General features: G+C 44.8%; 2 protein-coding genes across 2 annotated transcripts; both read right to left on the reverse strand.

The window, feature by feature from the left end:
• Positions 1-3,693: 3,693 nt before the first annotated feature.
• On the reverse strand, positions 3,694-10,665 carry LOC309710505 (putative polypeptide N-acetylgalactosaminyltransferase 8). Its single transcript, XM_082540034.1, has 11 exons — positions 10,256-10,665; positions 9,475-9,808; positions 9,144-9,310; positions 8,511-8,697; positions 6,399-6,596; positions 6,172-6,286; positions 5,863-6,048; positions 5,531-5,668; positions 5,329-5,421; positions 4,604-4,774; positions 3,694-3,822 (listed from the first exon to the last, which is right to left on the reverse strand). Exons 1-11 carry the CDS (start codon positions 10,431-10,433, stop codon positions 3,703-3,705), a joined length of 1,887 nt encoding a protein of 628 aa, XP_082396160.1. The 5' UTR covers positions 10,434-10,665; the 3' UTR covers positions 3,694-3,702.
• Positions 10,666-12,013: 1,348 nt separating this feature from the next.
• On the reverse strand, positions 12,014-15,111 carry LOC309709501 (putative polypeptide N-acetylgalactosaminyltransferase 8; the record flags this gene model as incomplete). Its single annotated transcript, XM_082538117.1, has 8 exons — positions 12,014-12,243; positions 12,802-12,894; positions 13,004-13,141; positions 13,336-13,521; positions 13,644-13,758; positions 13,888-14,085; positions 14,780-14,912; positions 15,018-15,111. The coding sequence occupies 8 exons, from the start codon at positions 15,109-15,111 to the stop codon at positions 12,043-12,045; spliced, it is 1,158 nt and encodes a 385-aa protein (XP_082394243.1). The 3' UTR covers positions 12,014-12,042.
• Positions 15,112-26,336: the final 11,225 nt, after the last annotated feature.

Genomic DNA, 26,336 nt, shown 5'->3' on the forward strand with positions numbered 1-26,336 from the left:
AGGGAGAGATCAGCTTCCTTGGAGCTTGCTTGTTCAGGACGAGGACGAGAAGCTGCAAAGCAATTCAGCCAAAAATTCTGGCTGGGTGTTTCTATTTTTTCTAATGATTTTAACCTATAATTTTCTCCCGACTGCTGCCCCTGGAGAATTGATCCAGGTCCGTTCCCCACCTGTAATCGACAGACTGAGAGACTTTCATTATTCACTGTGACTGCATATATTTTCATCACTCCTAAAGCAACACATCTCTACTTATTTTGTTTTGTTCTCTACTGACTTTAAACCCCAAAAATGATATTTCTATTTGGTCTTAACCGCAAACACAAAAATCTTCTTGATGTTGTTGTTAATTATTTTCATCCACAATACTCCAAATTATGTTTTCTTTTGTGTCCAGCAGGGGAAGAAGATGACCTGTAGCGTCACTGCTTCCCCCAGTTGGAGACAATTTCCCACTCACGCTTCCACACTTTTTATTTTCTTTGTTTTCATCATTTTCTTTCTCTCTTTTTTATATATCTGTTTCACATCCCTGAGTCTGTGTTGGTAGTTCAATCTGTGGGTTCCAGTTTTACTTTGAAGGTCTGCGTCTCGTCTTGTTAATTAGGATCAGCTGTGCCTCCCTCTGGTTTGCCATTTCGTGCTCCTCTGTGTGTGTATTTATAGTGTGGGTTGCCTTTACTGGTTGCCTTTTACTGTTGTTTCTCTATGTCTCACTGATTTTCATCTTCATGTTTCTTCCTACTACTCGTTTCAGGTTTGTTCTTTAGTTTTCCCCAGTCTAAGTTTTGGTAGCTCCCCATTCCTCATTTGCTGTTTTTGCCGCTTTGCCACCCCTGTAAATAAATGCTCACTCGCATTACAGCATTTGCCTGCATTTTGGGTCCTTCCTTCACAAACAACACACGAGGTATGTACCAGCTCACTCCCGGTGGCTACCTGGCGGGGCCTGGCACCTGTTGCTCGGTCAGGCCTCCTCCGGGGTGCGGGGGGCCCTCGGGCCTCCGGCCTCTGGGCCTGCGGCTCGGTTCACTCTGGCACAGCTGGCTGCCGGCAGAGCCGGCGGGCACGCCGGTGCAGCCCCCTCTAGCTTCTGCTCGGTGACTCCTGGGTGACGCCTTGTCTGGGGATCCTCAGCCCTTCCCATGAGGGTGGCACGGATGCCCCTCCGGTGGTCCTCCTTGGGCTCTTGCACTCTGGGGCCTCTGGATGTCTGGGGCCTGGATCTCCTCCATGCCTGCTTCATGCCCTGGGGGACGGGGCTATGGCTCGCTACATCCTCTTGCAGACCATTACATGTGGAAACCATTTGAATACAAGCGCGCTGATCCACACAGGTGTGCACACGGGTATTCACTGTTTGTAGACTTAAATTACACCTTTCTTGGCTGCTACTTCAAAGCACATTGTGCGCTGTCTGTCCTGCGTGCTGCACAACAACATTCAATATTTAGTATTTACTGCTGTTTACACTTAGCTAGATTAATGTGATGGTGTTGTGTTTAGTATGTTGCTTTGGGTTTTTTTTGCTTGTTTTCTATTCTTCTTCTCTCAACAGGTGATCCAGGAGATTTTTTTTTCTCCCCCCCTCTTTCACTGTCCCTCTCCCCTTCTGTTTTTCTTTTCCTTCCTCTTTCTTTCTCCCTTTCCTATCCCTCACTCATGTCTGTCCCGTCTGTAACAACTGAAAATAAAATAAAATAAATAATAAAAACAAAGGTCGATCAAGTGTATTTATAGTTGGTGTCTGCCTGTGCTTCTCGTCGCGTCGTCTGTGTTTCTCTGTGAATCTCCCGTGTAGTCTGCATTATTCCATGTTTCTTCGTGTCTCTCTGCTCCTCGCTCCATGTCCTCCATTTTGTATTAGTTTTCCCAGTTTAGGTTTATGTTCGGTTCTGCCCACACCTTGGTTTTGTGCACTGTAAATAAAACCCACTTGCACCTCCGCCATTGTCTGCTATTGGATCCTCCTTTCTCACCCTCCACACGACTGCCACCCCAGCCGTGACAGTTTGTCCTGGACTTCAGCTACAATGAAAAAGACACAAAGCTGGATTTATTCTGTGTCTTTGCTGCACAGCTGCCTCTTCTCCTCTCATCCTCTCCCCCTCCCTCTCCTGTTTCTACTTCAATCATGAATCTGATCAATGATCAGCTGATCGGCTCTCTTGTTTGTTTATTGCTCACTTTGCGCCAGAAAGAGGAAACCAGCGGATGTCGCGCTAAACAACAGCAGCACGTTTAAGCTTGATCAGCTGTTGTTAGAATTTATTTAATATTACTTTCTAGTATCAGCTGATGTTTGCTGGAGCCACAGCTGTAAAGCTGCTGGTCATGATGTCGGTTTGGTTATGTGGTGAGAGGGAAACATGAAGATGAAACCAGGAGATGTCCTTACTGAATCATCAGAGCTGAACAGGTGATGGAGAAACAGGTTTACCTTTTAGGTGACATGAATGAGTTGAAGGGAAGTTATGAACTGTTTCTGAGAGACAAATAACACCAGGATCCTTTTTTAAGTAGCTGACAGCTGGTAACTGTGCAGGTGCGGATCTAGCAAAGTGTTGCCAGGGGTCCATGCAGGGCATTAAAAGGAAGAGGGGGGCACAAAGAAATACTTTCTTATTCTCATTTAAAATGTCTCACTTTTAAAAAAATAATTATCTGAATCTTACAACAAACGATTGATAGATTGATGCATATATACCATCAAAACAGTGTACATCACTGTCACAACGGCGTTTATTTTCATTCAAAGGCTTTATGATTTTTCCTATAATGGCGGCCGGTCTCTAGTCAAATTCCCCGGGACGATTTTTTTTGTCCCAGTCCAGCCCTGTATGCAGCTCATCTGCAGTCTGGTGTTACCTACATCTTCCTATTCAGAAGGCAGAATTTCAGAGTTCTGAGTACAATCGAAAGCACCACGACTGCAGTTTTTGTGTTGGATGTAAAAAGCAGGCTAGGATAGAATCAGGCGTGGGATTTCTCTCGTGGAAATGTGCACATTATTTTTTCCTTTCTATTGGTAGGTGGCACAGTGCACTTGTGGCAAGTAAGCAAGCTAGAAGACTGGCAAACTTGCTGGGCATCCAGTTACAGAAGCAACACATTAACAAGAGAATTCTGAGTAAAACCAAAGTTACTTTCCCTAGTAACTAGTTACTCTGAAAGTAACGAGTAACTTGAAGTAACTGAGTTACTTTTGATAGAAGTAACCAGTAATGTAACTAAGTTACTAATTTAAAGTAACTTACCCAACACTGGTCTCCACAGTGGTCTCCATTGTAGCTAAACATTTAATAAGTAAAGCAACATTTTGAAACCCCAATTTCCAAGCATGAGTTTTACTTTTACATGTACTGTGACAGAATACGTAAAGATGGATTTGTTGTACAGTGTGTTGCAGACAAGTGAGGTGCAATTCATGGCACTTCTAGTAAGGGCATATATAACTGGAAACATCCTCCTAGGATTTTACGACTGTGTCCCTTTGTTTCGAATTTTGAAAAAGTCTCAAAGTTTGATGTTGTATTATAAAATGAAAATCTTTGGTAAAAAAAAATCACATTTCCTTTTTAGTTTTTTTTTTTTATAAGAACTTTGACATTGAAAATATTTTAAAGAAAATGAAATAATGTCCACAAGAGAGCATCCTGGAGTAATTTATCCACTGCTCTATGAGCAGAGTTCAAACACACTTTAAAACAGCTTGGCTATGTGTTGACTTTGCCATCTTTGACCTGTACATTCCCGCATTAGAAGTTTCTGGTTTGTAACTTCCAGGCATCTCTTTGTCTTTCTGTTCTTCAGTTCTTTGCCCTTGGAAAGAAAACACAAAGAGTTATAAATTCAGCCATTTTATTTAATTTTTTATTCATTTATTTTTTTTTGCCTGCCTTGTCAAGATCTGTAACAATCGGAATTATTGTCTGAAGGACAAGAAAAATGCCCAACAGATTTATTTTCCCAAGTGGATCATTATGACTTTTGCTCTACTGTACCACTTGATTGTCATAGTTTATTCAATCTTTATTATTCATTTATTTTTTTTAACTTTTAACTCATTACAATCAGAGCGGATAGGACCGGGGGATGGAAAAGAGAAAGAAGAAGAAAAGTCGGGAAGACAATTAACAAAAGGAGAGAGAAAGACAAATAGAGGAGAAGAGAGAGAGAGGAAAAAGACACTAAAAACTAGTTAGATAACCTAGTAAGAATAAGAAAAAACAAAACAGCACAGTAGGGAAATCACGGCAACAACCAACATAAGCATGAGTAACAGTAAATAATAAGTACTGAATGTTACCGAGCAGCATACAAGACTGATAATGCATGATATGTTTAGGGGCAGCAGCCAACCAAGATAGTATGTGTCTGTGAGTACCTGTTTGTACACAGGCAGGTACTCAGGTGTGAGCACCTGTGTTTGTAAGCCCGCTTGTATTCCTATTCCATGGTTCTCAATGTAACTTACAGTTTGTTTAGTTAGGAGACAAACAGTGTTCATTCAACCTCTTCTGAGAAATAGTAAACCATAACTGTGCTCCACATATCCCGACTTTAAAAAAACATGGGTTAAAAAAACTTCATTATGTGGTACCTGAGTGAAGTCCCAGTATATCCCCATTCCTTTCTGCACAGCCTCCTTACAGTTGTACAGGCCAGGCTCAGTTTCTTCTGTGCCTATGTCAGCTAAACAGCGGTTGTCATTGTACTTATGTGCCTTGATGCCACCAATGTAGAGCTCACCCGTTCCACGATAATATGCCAACTTAAAAGATAAAAGAGACAAAGGTCAAAATGATATCAAGATGTAAAAAAGTTAAACAAATGACACAGACAACAGGGTTTCAGACCACAAGGGATGATCATAAGCATGTGTAACTTATGTATGTCTTTTAATATACATAATAAATACACGTAATCTGAATTTGGCTCCGCCCTCCTTGCTTCCAGCAGGACTGCAAAATTAAACATCACTCTCTGGAAGTCCCATTCATTTGTTTTACATTTGTGCCTTTGTGATGGTTCTTGAGCTCAACCAGTGTGTAGCAAAGAAGGAACTTCAGTTTAAGCAACTTTGTGTTTCTGTGGACAAGAAATTATCTTAATGCCACTGCACATACACAAATGCATGTGCTTGGAGTGGGACATCCTGTGTGTGATTTAAAAATACCAGCCGCACTGGAAGCAGTCTCAGGTTGAACAAAGGTTTAAAATGGTTGACTTTTGTTGGTGTTTTTTGTTTGTTTGTTTTTATCTTAACTTTATGAATGCACCTCTGTTACTCATGATTCTGGACAAACATGTCACTACTTCACTTACTTGAGAAACATAATAGTGGCAGTTGTAGGCAATAGGTGTGTGACCTGGTACTGGACCTTGGTCTAGGCACATGTCAGCATCAAGGTTCTTCATCTGTCAATATGATGGATAAAAGCAAATCATGGAAAAACACAGATTCCCACAAATCCCGCAGGACTCGACTGTAACAAACTTACTAAGCAACAGAGAAGAGTCAACTTACTCCTCCGTATGCGAGGAGGTCGTCCCAGGGATCCAGCTTAGGATACACATTATCCAGGTACCATTTGAAAGGTTTACAGTTCAGCCTTTCTCTGAGTTTCTTCCTCTCTGAAATGTCGCCTATGTCAATTCCATGATTCTGCAGGAACAAAGAAAAAGATGTGAATCGATTCATAGATTGTGACTGAGGAAGAATTTGAAGAAAGATTTTCGTTAAATGTCGATGTTAAAAACACAAAGAGCTCTCAAAGGCCTCATGATTCTGTGAACAGGAGAAACAAATATCCTTTAGAGAAAACATAATTTGCTGTTTGTGTCAGTGCCACAAAACACCTCAAATGGGATGTTCCAAGCCAAGTTAACGTTGTGCTTGTATTCATCCATCCAGATCTCTGCAACTCTGAGGGCATTTCTCTTCATGGCAGGACCCAGGTCAGGCATGTAGGGCTTGTGGGCCCTCTCGATGTGGGCGATCTTGGAACATGGAACAACTTCAACACTGCCTCCACATGTCCATACCTACATGAAAAAAAAGTGCACCTTAAAAACAAATACATATTTCATCACTCATGACTGCTCCACAACTCTTCTTTAAAATCATTATTATGAAAGAAAATTTATAACCATGTGATCTTTACTCACACGAATTCCCAGCTCAACATTTTCTCCACCATACACCTTCATTCCTTCATCAAGGACTCCAATTTCCCCCAGAAACTTTCTATCAGCAACCAGGATCCCCATGACAGATGGACTCCTAAAGTCAAAGAAGAGAACTCCATTTTAACTATTGTACATTGATATTAGATCATAATGATAGAGTTAATATGGCTGTTATATTGTTAAACATTGATTTCAGTTGAACTTACTTGCCAGGCAGTGAACCATCATTAAGTTTGTAATACTCGGGTGTAAAACTCTCATACATGCACCACAGAGCCCAGTCGAAGGCGTGTGCACTGGGATGATATGTAGTAACCTTGAGATCATCAAAGCTGACTTTATCAAACACCGGGGAAACCACCACAGTTCGGTCAGCTTTAATCTGTGTCAGCAGAGGTTCAGCCCTGTATGAAGGAGGGGAAAAAATGATGGTTCAAAAATGTTACATAATAAGTGGAAGTCACACCCTTAAAGACTTCAGTGGAAGCACACACCCAGCTGTCGCATTTAATGGTCACTTCACGTGATCTCTTTTATTTTTCAAAAGATACACCCACCTGTCAACTTTTAACTGATGCACAGGGTTGGGATGCTGTGACAGTTTGTTCTTTTAAAAATAATTCTTTAACAAAAAGATTGTCTAAGCAGCATCTGCGTCATCACCACCAGCACCATAACACAAGTTAATTACTGTCTCAGTAAATCTGCTCAATGGTTTGAAGACCATAGTGTGGTTGTACAGAGATCACTGCTCAGTGGGTTACTGGGAAGTTGCAACTGTGTGTAACGCTTGTGTGTTTAAGAAGGTAAACATGTTAATCTCAGCAAGTTTATTCTGAAACTATGGCACCAGCCAGCTATCCCATGTGGAAAAGATATATATAAATCTTATAAAGTTTGTATCTGTCTTGTGTGAAACTTGTATGAAAAGCATACAAGAGTGAAAACTAGGGATGGACATAAACGGTAGTAACCAGACCGAAAAGCAGCGCACATTTCGGTGCTTTATTTCCTGAGCTGTGATACACTTTAGATTCTAGCCAATCATTTTACGTTTCCGAGGATAGTAGGCGGGCCCAGGTACGTACGTTCTTTTAGAGCAGAGCTACAGATTAAAAATGCCCAAGGCAAAGTGGTCAAAGTCTGGCTGTACTTCACAGCAAAATATGCAAACTCAGCAGCAACAAGTGCTTTAAGCTGATACTGTGATACTGTCAAAGGAGGTAACACCTCGAATCCGATGAAACACCTGGCGACGCATAGCGTTTTTTTTAAAAGCTGAGAAATGCGCCGTATTTGATAGCTTGCTGCGAGACCTCACACCGAGCACATCTACTGCGGGTGTGGTGCCTGTTATCGGACCCGGAGTTAGCAACATCCCCCAAAAACACGAAGAGGAGAGTCCTGGCCCCTAGCCCTGCCAGTGTAGCAGAAATGATGAGGATGATGATGCAGCAGCAGCCGTTCTTCTCTGCGTGAGTAGCTTAATGTTGTTCGTGTGTAATTTACGTTGAGTAGGCTAACCACGTTATTACATTAATGCATGTAAGGTGAACTAGCAAACATCATCATAGCTACATGCGGCTGTCTTCTTGTTTGATGGCAGATACTCCCTTCACCCTGGCCAAAAAGGCTAAAATGACCAAAGAAAAAGTGGGAAACAGCTGAACATGAGAGGTTTTTGGACAAAGTTTGTGTTTTTTCCATTGTTTAAGCACTGCTTCCAGCCAAGAGTGATACCATATATGCCCCATAGCTGCAGAAAAGGCTAACATTGTTATCTTTTTACAAAAAAACAGCTGAATATGAGAGGTTTTTGGACAAAGTTTGTGTTTTCCATTCTTTAAGCACCGGTTCGAGCACCGTTTAAGCACCGGCACAGTTTCAAAAGTACCGATTTGGCACCGGTATCGGATAAAACCTAAACGATACCCATCCCTAGTGAAAACAGATATAAGATCCCATGAAAAATTATATAAATGAAACTTGTATGTTTTGGATAGTTACTAAAACAATATATGAAAGTAGCCACTTTCATTAGCAAATCATATGAGCCTTATTCACTATATGAAGTAGGCCAAATCTGATGCAAGTCTTTTATAAGTTTTTTTCTATTTCTTTTCCGTATGGGATGGCCTCAAGTCAGTGGTAGAAGTTTGTGATTGGTAAAGATATTTATGTCATAAATATCATATATAAATGTGTTCTATACTGCAATGTTGTAATATAATTAAAGAAACTATTAGAAATATCCTAATAACAGAAAATAAAACACCTAAACAAGTGAATGAAAGCATATATTTCTGCCATGTTCCTACCACATCTCATGGACTTCAATGTGTGCGTCCAGGATGGCCACCACGTCAGCAGTAGCAGCCCTCCACCCGGATACTCTGGCATGAGCGAGACCTCTCTGCTCACTGTGCCTCACTCTCACAATACGGAGATTAGGGTTCTCCTGCTCAAGCAACTTCACATAAACGTCAAGGTCACCCTTCAGATTGTCTGAATGGAAAAGAGAAAATTATTCGTTGTTTTTTTGTTTTTAGTTTGTTTTTTGTTTTGCTTTTCCCTGAATTTTCGGCTGGGTCAGTTATACTATAGTCAGTGATTTCAATCTCTGCCCTGCAACAGACAGGCGACATGTTCAGGGTGTAAACTGTCTTTAGCTGTATGAAAGTTGGGAGAGGCTTCGGAAGCTTCAACCAAGCACGAAAACTGGTTTGACTACAAACATGCATGACATGCTTGTGAATGATTACAAGTGTTTTGTACATCTAACAAATAATCTTTATTTAGCTTCCAATGATTAATTTGAACTGGTAGACATATACAGGAAAGGAATGTGAGAGGCGTGTACATAAGACAACAGCTACATTGTCAGTCTGCACTCATTGGCAGTAATTTGCATGGCCAATAATTAGAGTTGTTTTTTAAAATAACCAACTCACCATTAGAACTATGGTCATCCACCATTATTATCTCCTTCAGCAGGTTTTCAGGGGTGCGGTCGATGATGCTGCACAGGGCTCTTTGGAGAACAGACAGGGCTTCATCCAGGTAGATGAGCACCACACTGAGACTCGGCAGGTCCTTGGGGTAACTCTTTTTCAGACACCTATTTATTAAAAAGGATTATATGAAATGCCACTGTATTTGTTCAGAAATATGAAATATTTAGCAAGCGATAATCTGGGTGGACTTAGTTATTTGGATTTTCTTTTCTTTGCACGTACACGAGAGAGAATGAAAGATTAAAATCATGAAAAATGAAAGTTGTACCGAGGATCTCTGGTATCTGGAAGAGGTCGATCCAGAGGGAGGCGATCGCTCAGAAAAACATTGTACCCATACTTCTCATACAGGCTCTGAGCCTCTCTTTGGTCATCCTCAGAGAGATCTTCCCCCCATGTCTTGAACAAGTATGACTTAGGGAACAGTTTCTTAGGCTTTTTCATTTGGGCCTCCTCGGTTTGGGCTTGGATATTTGGATCATCTTCCTTTTGCTTCTCTGCTTGCTGTTGGACCTCTGCTGATTTTCTGTGTCTGTGGCTGTCTTCTTCTAGCATCTTCTGCATGACATCCTGCTTTTTCTCAAAACGTCTGAGTGCATCGTCTTCGGTAGAAAACAACATCAGCAAAAACATGATCAAGGAAATGGAACAGTTAATATTCCTACTAAACAAAACAAACACTGCACAAAATAATGTGAAAATTACAACATAAAACACATTTATAGTAAAGGTACAAACACCTGTTATAATTTGACCTCATCTGTCGTTAATAACAAAAGTTCAGTTAAAAGCCATTTATTTATTTATTTTAATAACTGTACATACTCTTGTTCCATGACTGCCTTTTGTATTTTTTCTTTCTTTTTATTAATAAATATTCTAAAAACTTGTCACATCTTCAGTACATGTGTAGCCAATACCCTTTACTGCCTCTCAACTTATTTTTAAGATTTCAACTCCTTTTACTACTGGATCTCTTTTTTATTTGTGGTGCAAGTAATATAGGTACCATGAAATCATAATTAATATTAATATGTGACAGAACTCACTTAGATTGCTGATGCTTGCCTCCAGGTTGGATAAACTTTTGATCATATGCAGTGTGTCCAAATCTTTATGGGTATCCACACCAGGTTGGCATCTGTTCTTCAGAAACATGCCTAAAAACAAGAGGCCCACTATGGTCCCCAGTAAAAAGAATGGCCGCTTTGTCCACGCTCCCCTCATAGTGATAATACATAGAATGCCTAACAAGGAAATAACACCTCAGAGAACACGTACAGCAAAGCTCAGCTACTGACCTGACGGGATCGACTAGCTTGTACCTACTTTGCATTGTATAAAACGGTTGGGTTAACTCTACATGGGCAGACTCTTTGGCATCCCTGCCCACCCATTCAAGACACAGGTGATCCTTGTGTGCGCTGATGTCACTGCTCCTTTAATAAAACACCTGAAGTTCCATGTCACACCCTCATTTTTAACATACTGCTCAATGAGTAATAATAATAATAATAATGGATTAGATTTATATAGCGCTTTTCAAGGCACCCAAAGCGCTTTACAATGCCACTATTCATTCACTCTCACGTTCACACACCGGTGGAGGCAGCTACAGTTGTAGCCACAGCTGCCCTGGGGCAGACTGACCGAAGCGAGGCTGCCATATCGCGCCAACACCAGTAGGCAGTAGGTGAAGTGTCTTGCCCAACGACACAACGACCAGGACAGAGAGCCCAGGGATCGAACCGGCGATCTTCCGGTTACAGATGCACTTCCCAACCCCCTGAGCCACGGTCGCCCTGAATAGACAACTGTTGTGAACATACACTTTGAATATATTGTAATTTTCATTTTACTGGCTGTTGATTGCTTGGGTAACATGCAACGTCTGTTGTCTCTGGCCCTACCAGATGGCTGGCCACACCTGAAGATCATGCCACGCACCTGCAGCTGATCGTCGGGGGAGCTATTTAAGACTGCATCGGTAATACCTATTAAAATACTGGAAACGCACGTCCCTCAAACTTGTACCAGACAGAACAAATGTCTAATTAAAATACCCCCCCCCCCCCCCCCCCCAAAAAAAAAAAAAAAAGTTGTATGATCTGTGTTGGAACTGAAACTGAGTAAGAAAAGAACAACATTTTAAAACTGCGATATTCAAGCATGATTTTACTATTATGTGTGTACTGGGACAGAATATGTGAAGGTGTATTTGTGGAAAACAGATTTGCTGTACAGTGTGTGGCTGCATGAGATATGCTGTTGTATTGAAAGGCAATGTAATTCATGCCACTACTAGTAAGGGCATAGGTAATTGGAAACATCCTGCTAGGATTTCAAATGCGTCACTTTGTTTCTAATTTTGAAAAAGTCTCAAAGTTTGCTGCTCTATCATGGACGAAAAATCTTTGGCACAAAATAATTAAATTTTTAGGATATTTCTTTAAAATAACAAATTTGACATTAATTCATTTTGTATAAACTATTTTCAATTTTTCACATTTCATTTTTAGATTTTTTTATGAGAACTCTGACATTGAAAATATTTTAGGGATAATGAAATAATGTCCACATGAGGGCATCCTGGTTTAATCTTTCCACTGCTCTATGAGCAGAGCTCAACCACACTTTCAAAGGGTTTGATTGTGTTTTGATTTTTCTATCTTTGACCTGTACATTCCTGTAATAGAAGTTTCTGGTTTATAATTTCCAGGTATCTCTTTGTCTGTCTGTCTGTAGCCATGTAGCCACACTCAGGTCATTCAACCTCTTCTGAGAAGCAGTAAACCATAACTGTGGTCCACATATCATGACTTTAAAAAAACCTCACTTAAAAAAACAAAACTTCATTATGTGGTACCTGAGTGAAGTCCCAGTATATCCCCATTCCTTTCTGCACAGCCTCCTTACAGTTGTACAGGCCAGGCTCAGTTTCTTCTGTGCCTATGTCAGCTAAACAGCGGTTGTCATTGTACTTATGTGCCTTGATACCACCAATGTAGAGCTCACCCGTTCCACGATAATATGCCAACTTAAAAGATAAAAGAGACAAAGGTCAAAATGATATCAAGATGTAAAAAAGTTAAACAAATGACACAGACAACAGGGTTTCAGACCACAAGGGATGATCATAAGCATGTGTAACTTATGTATGTATGTGTTTTAATATACATAATAAATACACCTAATCTGAATTTGGCTCCGCCCTCCTTGCTTCCAGCAGGACTGCAAAATTAAACATCACTCTCTGGAAGTCCCATTCATTTGTTTTACATTTGTGCCTTTGCGATGGTTCTTGAGCTCAACCAGTGTGTAGCAAAGAAGGAACTTCAGTTTAAGCAACTTTGTGTTTCTGTGGACAAGAAATTATCTTAATGCCACTGCACATACACAAATGCATGTGCTTGGAGTGGGACATCCTGTGCGTGATTTAAAAATACCAGCCGCACTGGAAGCAGTCTCAGGTTGAACAAAGGTTTAAAATGGTTGACTTTTGTTGGTGTTTTTTGTTTGTTTGTTTTTATCTTAACTTTATGAATGCACCTCTGTTACTCATGATTCTGGACAAACATGTCACTACTTCACTTACTTGAGAAACATAATAGTGGCAGTTGTAGGCAATCGGTGTGTGACCTGGTACTGGACCTTGGTCTAGGCACATGTCAGCATCAAGGTTCTTCATCTGTCAATATGATGGATAAAAGCAAATCATGGAAAAACACAGATTCCCACAAATCCCGCAGGACTCGACTGTAACAAACTTACTAAGCAACAGAGAAGAGTCAACTTACTCCTCCATATGCGAGGAGGTCGTCCCAGGGATCCAGCTTAGGATACACATTATCCAGGTACCATTTGAAAGGTTTACAGTTCAGCCTTTCTCTGAGTTTCTTCCTCTCTGAAATGTCGCCTATGTCAATTCCATGATTCTGCAGGAACAAAGAAAAAGATGTGAATCGATTCATAGATTGTGACTGAGGAAGAATTTGAAGAAAGATTTTCGTTAAATGTCGATGCTGAAAACACAAAGAGCTCTCAAAGGCCTCATGATTCTGTGAACAGGAGAAACAAATATCCTTTAGAGAAAACATAATTTGCTGTTTGTGTCAGTGCCACAAAACACCTCAAATGGGATGTTCCAAGCCAAGTTAACGTTGTGCTTGTATTCATCCATCCAGATCTCTGCAACTCTGAGGGCATTTCTCTTCATGGCAGGACCCAGGTCAGGCATGTAGGGCTTGTGGGCCCTCTCGATGTGGGCGATCTTGGAACATGGAACAACTTCAACACTGCCTCCACATGTCCATACCTACATGAACAAAAAGTGCACCTTAAAACAAATACATATTTCATCATTCATGACTGCTCCACAACTCTTCTTTAAAATCATTATTATGAAAGAAAATTTATAACCATGTGATCTTTACTCACACGAATTCCCAGCTCAACATTTTCTCCAACATACACTTTCATTCCTTCATCAAGGACTCCAATTTCCCCCAGAAACTTTCTATCAGCAACCAGGATCCCCATGACAGATGGACTCCTAAAGTCAAAGAAGAGAAATTATTTTACAACTACTGTATATTGTTATTATAATAAAAAATAAATTGAAATATAATGATAGAGATAATAAGGCTGTTATGTTGGTTACACTGATTTCACTTGAACTTACTTGCCAGGCAGTGAACCGTCATTAAGTTTGTAATACTCGGGTGTAAAACTCTCATACATGCACCACAGAGCCCAGTCGAAGGCGTGTGCACTGGGGTGATATGTAGTAACCTTGAGATCATCAAAGCTGACTTTATCAAACACCGGGGAAACCACCACAGTTCGGTCAGCTTTAATCTGTGTCAGCAGAGGTTCAGCCCTGTATGAAGGAGGGGAAAAAATGATGGTTCAAAAAATGTTACATAATAAGTGGAAGTCACACCCTTAAAGACTTCAGTGGAAGCACACACCCAGCTGTGGCATTTAATTGTCAGTTGGTAAATGGCCTGGTAAATGGCCTGTATTTGTATAGCGCTTTTCTAGTCCCTAAGGACCCCAAAGCGCTTTACACAACCTGTCATCCACCCATTCACACACACATTCACACACTGGTGATGGCAAGCTACAATGTAGCCACAGCCACCCTGGGGCGCACTGACAGAGGCGAGTTCACTTGATCTCCTTTATTTTTCAAAAGATACACCCACCTGTCAACTTTTAACTGATGCACAGGGTTGGGATGCTGTGACAGTTTGTTCTTTTAAAAATAATTCTTTAACAAAAAGATTGTCTAAGCAGCATCTGCGTCATCACCACCAGCACCATAACACAAGTTAATTACTGTCTCAGTAAATCTGCTCAATGGTTTGAAGACCATAGTGTGGTTGTACAGAGATCACTGCTCAGTGGGTTACTGGGAAGTTGCAACTGTGTGTAACGCTTGTGTGTGTTTAAGAAGGTAAACATGTTAATCTCAGCAAGTTTATTCTGAAACCGTGACACCAGCCAGCTATGGCCTCAAATCAGTGGAATGAACAAGTGAATGAAAACATGCACTTTTGCCATGTTCCTACCACATCTCATGGACTTCAATGTGTGCGTCCAGGATGGCCACCACGTCAGCAGTAGCAGCCCTGCACCCGGATGCTCTGGGGTTCTCCTGCTCAAGCGACTTCATGTACCTATCAAGGTCACCCTTCAGATTTTCTGAATTGTATAAAGAAAAAGATCCTTCGTAGAACTTTTTGTTTGTTTTTTTGTTTTCCCAGGGTTTTTGGGTGGGTCATTGACACTACAGTCAGTGAGTCATACTTTGGCACTGCAACAGACAGGCGACTGTGGCGGGGCGTGGTCTGCGATGCTGCTGCAGGTGAGATGGACGCACCTGCATGGCATCTACTATCATGCCTCGCCAACTTAGAAGTCTTTGCTCAGTTTGAGTTGTTGTGTTGGTGATGTGTGCGGCTGGCAGCAGGAAAGCTGTGCCGGTTCGTGTGTGTTTAACACCACCAGGGTGCAGAGGAGGCTACCCCCCCCCCCCCCCTCTGTCCCCTTCTGGCTGCCTCTGCCTCAATTTTATCCCACAACTTAGACATTCACATTATTCACACTCTCATTACACATACATATAGGATCTTGGGGATGGGCACAATCACGGAGTCCAAATTACCATCAGGGTGTACACCTCACCCCTGGCGTCGTTGCCCACCTCTCAATTTTAAACACACTTAGACATTGAGAGCTATCAGGAGGGACTATGCGCTTACCTGCTGCTCCTTGGCAGGTAGCTCCATGCCCTCCTGGGTTTTAATTGCACCTTAGAACACACATGCATCTACACTACAATGAGCGGGTGGAGGGAGGTTTGGAGTCTTCTCCCACCCCCATTCTCTGAGGCCTGCTGGAGCGGGGGGGCTAGGAGGAGGAGTTGGCCGTCCGACTACGGTCTGGAGTGTGGGGCCTCCCTGCTGCTGCGGAGTCGGGGCGGTCTGCCTCCCCCCACCGCAGGGAAAAGGGTAACACCACCTGGGTCTGGGTGCAGTTCCCCCCTCCAGGGGCAAGGGTACCTAGACCCGGTTTGTAGAGTACGCTTGGGGAGTGTGATCGTGTGTACAGCGTCTCTTTATGTCTGTCTCCACGTTGGTTGAGTGTGGAGTAAGTGCATATGAGAACATGAGGGGGGGAATGGATGTTTGTGTCTGTGTGTGCCTGTATGTCTGTGTCTATATGTCAGGTTGGGTATCAGACGCCACCTCTCTGGGGACACCTCAGGCCCTCCAAGGTTTGGAGGCCTATCTCCACCCACCACCACTTCCCCTGCCAGTGGCGGACTCCCTCAGACATCGGTGCGTTGGTGGTTCTTTGTGTCTGGGGGTGGGCGTCCGGGTACACACCGGCTCACTCCTTGGCGGCCGCTTATCGGGGCCTGGAGCCTGGGGCTCGCTCGGGCCCCTTCGGAGGTGGGGTGCCCCCGGCCTCTCGGCCTGGGGCTCGGTCACTCAGGCACGGCTGGCGGCCGGCGGAGCTCACGGGCGCGTCACTGCAACCCCCCCTGGCTTCTGCTCCGCGGTTGCTGAGTGAGCCCTCATCTGGGACTCTCCTCAGCTCTTTCTGGGACAGTGGCGCGGCTGCCCCTCTGTTGGTCTTCCTTGGTCTCTTGTGTTCTGGGGGCCTCTGGATGTCTGGAGTTTTGATCTCCTCCATACCTGCTTCACACCCTGGAGGACGGGGCTGCGGCCCCCCCACACTCCCTAGCAGATCGTTACATGGAGAAACCTTTGGAATGCAAGCATGCTGATCCACACAGGTATGCACATGGGTGTTCACTGCTCGTAGACCCAAATTACACCTTTCTTGGCTGCTACTTCGAAGCACATCTGTCCTGCGTGCTGCACAACAACATTGAATATTTAGTATTTACTGCTGTTTACACTTAGCTAGATTAATGCGATGGTGTTGTGTTTAGTATGTTGCTTTGTTTTTTGTTTTTTTTGTCTTTTTTGCTTGTTTTCTATTCTTCTCTCAACAGGTGATCCAGGAGATTTTTATTTTTTTTCTCCCCCCCTTTCTCACTGTCCCTCCCCCCTTCTGTTTTTCCTTTCCTTCCTCTTTCTTTCTCCCTTTCCTATCCCTCACTCATGTCTGTCCCGTGTGTAACATCTGAAAATAAAATATAATAAATAATAAAAACAAAGATCGACCAAATGGACCAATACGGCAATGCCACGATGATCCATTTGGCAAAGTAAATCCATTGGGTATCCTTGTTGGTCTTCAGACAACAATTCTGATGGCTAAAGAACCAAATGGGACAGGCAGAAAAAAAAAATGTTGCCCGGTCTGCCGTGGTTTATCACAGCAGACCTATTCAGAGTGTACACTGTCTCTTGCTGTATGACAGGTGGGAGAGGCTTCAGCCCTCTCATGAAACTGAACTGGATAAGCAAACAAAACTGAATGGCTAACTGGCTGGATTGGTGGATCATTTTAAATGAACCAAGCAAGAAAACTAGTTTGACCACAAACATGTGTGACATGTCACAGCTTCTGCAGGAAAAGTGTATTTGCAAAACCACTGTTTTAAAGGTTAACTGATTAGAGAGACCAAGTATGATTCAGTGTTTTGTAATTATCTGTTTGTAAATATATTGTGAATGATTAGAAGTGTATTGTGCATCTAACAGATAATCTTCAGTTACCTTTTGATGATTAGCTTGAACTAGTAGACATAAACAGGAAAGGAATGTGATAGGCATGTAGGGGAGACCGGGGACAGTTGTGACATTTCTGTCTGTATCTTGGAGATCTTTTAAGGTAGTGGATTCAAAATACAATGCAAAGTATTTACATGTCTCTGCTATTAAATAGTGGAGCTATTCTCTCTGCAACGCAGTTGATAATCGCATGGCATCGTCTCAAACACAAAGAGTGAAATGTTACAATTAACCCTATAGTCTGGATTAGTTGTAACATACCCTGGGGTGAGATGTAACACAATGAAACAAGGGTACTGACAAAATCTTAACATGTAATCTTTTTATTCAACACCTGAATGCACTTATAAACATTTATGTAGCTCTCTCTCTCTCTCTCTCTCTCTGTGTGTGTGTGTGTGTGTGTGTGTGTGTGTGTGTGTGTGTGTGTGTGTGTGTGTGTGTGTGTGTGTGTGTGTGTGTGTGTAGGAGTGTTTGACAGAGTGCAGAAATATAGCTTTTGAACATATTCTAACAAAAAAAGGCAACTTTTCACCGACTGAATATTTCAATCATTTTGTTTGGCCTTCATTGTGTCTGGCCTCATTGGCTCAGTGGGCATTATAACCTACAACTCTTGCACTAACATTTGAACATAATAATGAAGCTGAAAAAAATGTAGCTTTGGACCAGCTTCATCAACTGATCTGCATGTGTTTTTGTCAAGTTTTTAATCACCATCAGATTAATCACCATACATCTGTCACAGTGGTGACAGATGTATGGCACTCCTGGAGTGCAGGCCTCATGAGCCCACAGAGTACAGGCCAGGCATTTAACCCAAGCTTCTTCTGGCTTTGAGTTATCCATGCACACAATACAGAAATTCTCAACAGCATCTGAGGAATCTGTGTTGTCCTGTTCAGTGTTATTCATTTTTAGATTTTTCTTTCGTGATGTGGAAAGCTTGGATTGTTTTAGATTTGTGGAAGTGGATTTGCCTTGTTTCTGGCACAGCCTCTTCTTTGGGAAACTTATTTTCCTTCTCTGGTCTGCTTCAAGGGCCATCTTAACTGGTGTATCGGTGAGTATTGCTGTTTGTTTCCTTTTTCTTCCCGTTAAAAGGGTTTTTCTAGATCCAGCTTTTGGTAAGGGTCGCACATCTCCTGGGTTAAAGCCCAAGAAGGTCTGTGGGTTTTCATCACAGCCTGATGAGGGAGCAGCTTGGAGGTCAGTTAGAAGACTGGAGATGTGAGCATCTGGAGGAGTGGTCATGTCGTCAGCTGTAGGACTGGTGAGATGAGCAGCAAGAAGAGCGGACTGTTGGTCAGCTGGAGAAATGTCCATATGGACTGTTGGAGAACGACAATCTGTGACCTGTGATGGAGCAAAGTCACTTTCCTCAAATATGTTTGGATTGTATGGCCAAATTCCACAGCACTGGAATTCAGCCTGTATATTCTTTGGCGTAGCTGCTGCTGGAAGTGCCATCCTGACGAGACCTGGTATTTCATATATTGTCATGGTCTTTCCTGGATTCATTCTCATCCAGGAATCACTTGCACTGTTCACCATCTTTTTCAGTGGGCCATAAACACCCCTGTCGAGTGGTTGGAGTTTGTGACGCCAGTGAGGGGGAACTGTGAGCATCACAATTCCATTGCTCTTGCAGAAGTCAATGGCTGCAACTGACAGGTGTGAACTGTGGTTATCCATGAGAGGAAACACTTTTTTTCATGGCGGACCTTGGTGTGGTTTGCAAAGTGCTTCAGAAAGATGAGGAACTCTTCTTCTTGCATCCATCCTTATTGATTTCCACTGCCAATACTTGCTACTGGCCCATCTCTGACAAAGTGGTCTGCATAACGTATGTGTGGGAAACATTGGAGGAATTGTGTTGCCAGTGGCATTGACTGCACATACAAGGGTGACCAGTGAACCTCTCTCTGTTGATGTCATTGCCCCAACTTGTTTAGTGCCACGTTTTGCAATCACTCTGTCATTTGCAGTTAAGTTGTGTCTCTTTAGCAATTCATCAAATTTTTTGAAAAACATTGCTACATTGTCCATCCATCCATCCATCCTCATCCGCTTTGTCCGGGGCCGGGTCGCGGGGGCAGCAGCCTAAGCAAAGAGGCCCAGACCTCCCTCTCCCCAGCCACCTCCTCCAGCTTATCCGGGGGAATACCAAGGCGTTCCCAGGCCAGCCGAGAGATATAATCTCTCCAGCGTGTCCTGGGTCTGCCCCGGGGCCTCCTCCCGGTGGGACATGCCTGGAACACCTCACCCAGGAGGCGCCCAGGGGGCATCCTTGTCAGATGCCCGAACCACCTCAGCTGGCTCCTTTCGATGTGGAGCAGCAGCTGCTCTACTCTGAGCCCCTCCCGGATGGCCGAACTTCTCACCCTATCTCTAAGGGAGAGGCCAGCCACCCTTCGGAGGAAGCTCATTTCTGCCGCTTGTATCCGCGATCTCGTTCTTTCAGTCACTACCCACAGCTCGTGGCCATAGGTGAGGGTAGGGACGTAGACCGACCGGTAAATTGAGAGCTTCGCTTTTACACTCAGCTCCCTCTTCACCACGACGGACCGGTGCAGCGTCCGCATTACTGCAGCTGCAGCCCCAATCCGTCTGTCGATCTCCGGCTCCCTACTCCCATCACTCGCGAACAAGACCCCGAGATACTTGAACTCCTCCACTTGGGGCAGGAACTCATCCCCGACCCGGAGTGGGCACTCCACCCTTTTCCGGCTGAGAACCATGGCCTCAGATTTGGAGGTGCTGATCCTCATTCCCGCTGCTTCACACTCGGTTGCGAACCGTTCCAGTGCGAGCTGGAGGCCCTCACCCGATGAAGCCAACAGAACCACATCATCTGCAAAAATAAGAGATGAGATTCTGAGGCCACCAAAGCGAAAGCCCTCCGCCACTTGGCTGCGCCTAGAAATCCTGTCCATAAAAATTATGAACAGAACCGGTGACAAAGGGCAGCCCTGGCGGAGCCCATCACCCACCGGGAATGAGTCCGACTTATTGCCGGCAATGCGAACCAAGCTCTTGCAACGGTTGTATAGGGATCGAATGGCCCGTAGCAATGGGCCAGACACCCCATATTCCCGCAACACCTCCCACAGGACACCCCGAGGGACACGGTCGAATGCCTTCTCCAAGTCCACAAAACACATGTAGACTGGTTGGGCAAACTCCCATGCACCCTCAAGTATCCTGGAGAGGATAAAGAGCTGGTCCAGTGTTCCGCGACCAGGACGAAAACCGCATTGTTCCTCCTGTATCCGAGGTTCGACTAACGGACGAACTCTCCTTTCCAGCACCCTGGCATAGACTTTCCCAGGGAGGCTGAGGAGTGTGATCCCCCTGTAGTTGGAACACACCCTCCGGTCCCCTTTCTTAAAGATGGGGACCACCACCCCAGTCTGCCAGTCCACAGGTACTGCCCCTGATCTCCACGCAACATTGCAGAGGCGTGTCAACCAGGACAGCCCTACAACGTCCAGAGCCTTCAGGAACTCGGGCGGACCTCATCAACACCAGGGGCTCTGCCACCAAGGAGTTGTTTAACTGCCTCAGTGACCTCGCCCCCGGAAATTGGCGGGTCATTCCCCTCATCCCCAGACTCTGCTTCCTCCTCGGAAGACGTGTCAGTGGGATTAAGGAGGTCCTCGAAGTATTCCTTCCACCGCCTGACAATTTTCTCAGTCGACGTCAGCAGCGCTCCGCCAGCACTATACACAGTGCAGGTAGAGCACCGCTTTCCCCTCCTGAGACGTCTGACGGTTTGCCAGAATCTCTTCGAGGCAGTCCGAAAGTCTTTTTCCATGGCCTCTCCGAACTCCTCCCACACCCGAGTTTTTGCTTCAGCCACTGCCCGAGCCGCATTCCGCTTGGCCTGTCGATACCTGTCGGCTGCCTCCGGAGTCCCACAGGCTAACCAAGCCCGATAGGACTCCTTCTTCAGCCTAGTGGCTCCCTTCACCTCTGGTGTCCACCATTTGGTTCGGGGATTACCACCACGGCAGGCACCAACCACCTTGCGGCCGCAGCTCAATGCAGCAGCTTCGGCAATGGAGACGCTGAACATGGTCCATTCGGACTCAATGTCCCCAGCCTCCCTCGGAATGCTGTTGAAGCTCTGCCGGAGGTGTGCGTTGAAGATCTCGCGGACTGGGGCCTCTGCTAGACGTTCAGCGTCTTCCCCCGCCACCTGATCCAACTCACCACCAGGTGGTGATCAGTTGACAGCTCAGCCCCTCTCTTTACCAGAGTGTCCAGAACATATGGTCGCAGGTCTGCTGATACGATTACAAAATCGATCATCGACCTACGGCCTAGAGCGTCCTGGTGCCACGTGCACTTATGGACACTCTTATGTTCGAACAGGGTGTTCGTTTTGGCCAAACTGTGATTAGCACAGAAGTCCAATAACAGAGCACCGCTCGGGTTCAGATCAGGGAGGCCGTTCCTCCCAATCACGCCCCTCCAGGTCTGGCTGTCGTTACCCACGTGAGCATTGAAGTCTCCCAGCAGGACAACAGAGTCTCCAGGTGGAGCACCCTCCAGCACCCCCCCCAGGGACTCTAAGAAGGCTGGGTACTCTGAACTGCCACTCGGCGCATAAGCGCAGATGACAGTCAGGACCCGTTCCCCGACCCTAAGGTGCAGGGAACAAACCCTCTCGTCCACCGGGAAAAACCCCAACGTACCGGCAGCAAGCCGAGGGGATATTAGGATACCCACCCCAGCCCGCCGCCTCTCACCAAGGGCAACTCCAGACTGAGACAGAGTCCAGCCCCTCTCCAGGAGACTGGTTCCAGAGCCCAAGCCATGTGTAGAGGTGAGCCCGACTATATCTCACGCACTAACTCAGGCTCCTTCCCCACCAGAGAGGTGACATTCCATGTCCCTATTGCCAGTCTTGGCAGCCGGGGGTCAGTCCGCCAGGGCCTCCGCTCCTGGCCGCCACCCGGCACACAATGCACTCGACCCCTATGGCGCCTCCTGCGGGTGGTGGGCCTGCGGGAGGATGGGCCCATGTCTCCTCTTCGGGCTGTGCCCGGCCGGGCCCCATGGACTAAGGCCCGGCCACCAGACGCTCGCCCTCGGGCACCCTCCCCGGGCCTGGCTCCAGGGCGAGGCCCCGGTAACCCTATCCCGGGCAGGGTAAACTGTTCCCTCGGTGTCCTTTTCATAAGGGTCTTATGCTACCCTACACATTGCTACATTGTGTTTATTAAAACTGGTGGCCCGTGCCAGACTTGTAGCCTCTGCACTTCTAATGGACAAAGTTGGGTTTAGTTTCATGTAGGCTGAGAATTAAGCTTTATCATCACTTTACAGTTTCTGGTCCAAGTTGCTTGGATTTTTTTTTCCTTCCGTAATATGCGAGCTTGTCTGGCGATGTCTGCATTCTTTTTTGTAAGATGTTCATTCAAGTATACTCCGCTTCCTCTCAGCTGTCTGGACTGCCTCAGTAAGTCAGTTTTGTGTTTTCGATTTACAAATCTCATTACCATCGCTGGAGGTGCTTTAACATTCTTTCTGGGAAGGGTATAGCATGCTGCAATGTTGTTACTGTGCAGGTGTAACAGGGTCATAAATCACATTGTTATAATTACACAAAATGTGTTCTAAACCCCCAAACTGCTCCTTTTATACCGGACTTTTAGGACCTCCAAGCCTGTAGTTGTGTTCATTATCAGTTAGAGCCCCTCCTCAATCTTTTCTTCTTCTTCTTTGGTGCAATACTATAAATACAGTGTACCCCTTTTGCCTCTCCCCTTTTTCTACAATTCCCCTGTGGGAGAGGTGGGTGTCATTTCTTTCCAACACCTTGAAACACACATAATTCATATTTAGCCACCCTGATGTTTATGATTGCGATGTTAGTTCAGTTATTGTCATTATTAAGCCTGTTTTTGTAAGATGTTATAAGTGTGTAGTATGTGTGTATCATAAATGTGTTTTAGGCGCCATAAATGCTAGCATGAATATATACTCCTTGCTAGCTTGGGAGCTGTGGTGGGTTGAGCTAACCCTCTTCCCCACTGTTTGCATTTGGTCTAGGAGCTGGAGTGGGCAAATTATTTACTTGGAGGTCTTTCTTTCTTTTACCTTTTTTATCAGGTATGTCGGATTTCATGTTGTTGTTTTTGTTTTATCTTATGTCAAATATGTTACGTGTAAATGCATATTTTATGTTTAATGTAAAAATAAATGCCACGCCTTTTTCTACAATTCCCCTGTGGGAGAGGAGCTGGAGTGGGCAAATTATTTACTTGGAGGTCTTTCTTTCTTTTACCTTTTTTATCAGACACAACGCAGAATCACACCGGTTACACTTGGTGCCGTGACCCGTCACATCGCCAATCCGCGATCCACCCCTCCTCCTTCTGCTGCCGCTGTTTTCCCGCCTCCTCTCTGCAGCTGTGTCCCAGAATCCTGTGCCCTGCGCTTTGACTCACAGGTTTTTATAACGACTGTGTGATCGATGCCCCGCAATTTGGCTTGCAGGCATCTCTGTCACGTGTGAATTTAAAGGGCAAATACGTAGGTGATCATTTCTGTCACTGTTTCATATTGTTGCTTCAAATTATACAGGCACGGATTGTAATTTATTTATTTTTTCTATTGATATTGGCTTTTACAGCCTGTTTTAAATGAGAGGAGAAAACATTTGATTTTATTTTCTATGGTGTTTTGATTCCTTGATGTTTTTTTTCTTCTCCCCACATTTCATTGTTTTGTGAAGTTTTGCATAATTGTGTGTGGGGGTTAGGCTCGTTTTTTTTTTGCTGTTAAACAGTGATATCTCACTTGGGCCAACATGTTAAGTGAGGAAACTGTGGATAGCGCTTTGCCTGATCTGTTCTCTGCGGGGAGTAATATGACCTTTGGTTTGGGGAGGGGTCATCAGATTGCTCCAAAGTGTTTTGGCCAGTAGTCCCGGGTATTGGTGCCCGCACTGTAGACCAGTCAGTGATGCACTCACCATTAACGCCAGCAGCTAGCTCCACACCAGCTGCTTGCGAACGCCAAACACACACCCAGGCTGTCACTAGTGACATGTTAAGCAGCTTGATCACTGACTTAGCAAAGCAAATTGGGGAAAATATCATATCCTCTCTTAACTCTATGCACCAGCCAGCCCCCACCCAGCCACAGTCTCCCCAGAATGTGTCCTCGAGCTGCAATGACCAGTCCCAGCTGAAGGTTGTTGTTCAGTCAGACACCAAAGCTCCACCATACTTCAAGGGTGACAACACAGATCTATTTCCCATCGGTGAATGGGAGGACATGATGAGATGTTATCTGCACAGAATCAGCTGTGACACAGATGAAGAAATGTTTGCCATATTAATGTCTAGACTGACTGGCAAAGCCAGAGATGTGGTCAAGGTGTCACTTCGTTGCCGCCCTGAGTTGAATCGGAATGATCCTATTACTGCTGTGTTTGACATACTGAGGTCTAACTTCAGCGACTTGACATATTCCAGCCTGCCCATGAAAGATTTCTACAGTACTGTGCCACGTCCAGGTGAGAATGCCATGGATTACTGGATCCGGTTGAACAAGTCTATTGACGCTGCTGATGAGTGTCTCCGCAGGCGCGGCAAGCTGGTAGAGGACCCCAGTAGTGAGGTTGTTTCGATGTTCATTAATCACTGTCCTGACCACAGTCTTGCGTTGTCTTTTCAACTGAAGGCTCCTGAGGAGTGGACTGCAGCTGAGGTTCAGAGCCGTCTGGACAACTATGTGAGGAAAATGAGACAGTCTAGTGTTTTGTCTCATAATACAGCATGTCTGTCCATCCCACATCAGAGCCCTGTTGCTGTTAACAGCCAGCCCCACTCCAGCGGTGCTCAAGCAGTCCCAGTAACACATGAGCCAGCCTCGTATCCTATGCCCTCTGTTCCTTCTGCAGCCACATGTCAGCCTCTCTCTTCTGATGGCATGGTAAGTGTGCAGCAGCCCTCTACTTGTCCTCCTTTGACTCCTCATGTCATGCCCCCATCTTTGCCAGTTTCCGGCCCTCCTCCAGCTGAGCCAGGTGTTCAACAGATGGTAGCACTGTTTGACAAGGTTCTGTCCATTGGCACTGCATCACTAGACACTGGTCCTAGGTGCCCACAACCCACAGGTCATTCCCATGGGCACCGCAGTGCTCACTGTGCTTCGTGCAGAGTGTGTGGCTCACATGAACACACAACCCATGTGCATTGTAGGCTGTACAAGCTATGCCACAGCTGCTTTGACCCTGGACACATGAGGCGTGAATGCCCACAGTTGAGCCAGAAACCAAGCATTTCAGTCCCTCCTTCCACCAATGCTGCTTTAAACTAGCCAGCCCATGTAACGAGAGGGGTAGCATGGGCAGTGTTGATGAAACCCTCACAAATGCAACAGACCCAGAAGCCATATATGTTAACTGCTGTAGTAGCCTCTCTGATGAGAAGACTGTTATTATGGGTTCACAAAGAGTTGGCAGGGCTAGTGAGTTGTTTTACACTCCAGTGTCGGTCAGTGGCCGGTGTTCCCTGACAGGCATGCTTGATTCAGGAAGTATGTCATGCACACTAAGTGAAGAGGCTGATAGCAAGCTAAGAGCCGCTGGTGTTGTGTGGCCTTCTCACACAACCGAAATGCATCTATGATTTGGACATTGAAGTATATGGGACTAGGTTTCTTGTACCAACATTTGTGGTTCCTGGGAAAAAAGATGAGCTCATCGTGGGGAGCAATGTGATCCGGCCCATCATTCAGAAGATGAAGGCTGATACAAAGTATTGGGAGCTTATTAACTCCAATTACACTGGCACTGATTGTGAAGACTTCCTGCAGTTGCTGAGCTGTATCTCACGGTGGTCTGCTCCTGTGTTGCCAGATAAAGTAGGTACAGTCAGGTTGCGGAAGAGTGTCACTC

Source organism: Aulonocara stuartgranti (assembly GCF_965226115.1).
Source record: "Aulonocara stuartgranti genome assembly, chromosome: 7".
Lineage (NCBI taxonomy): Eukaryota > Metazoa > Chordata > Actinopteri > Cichliformes > Cichlidae > Aulonocara > Aulonocara stuartgranti.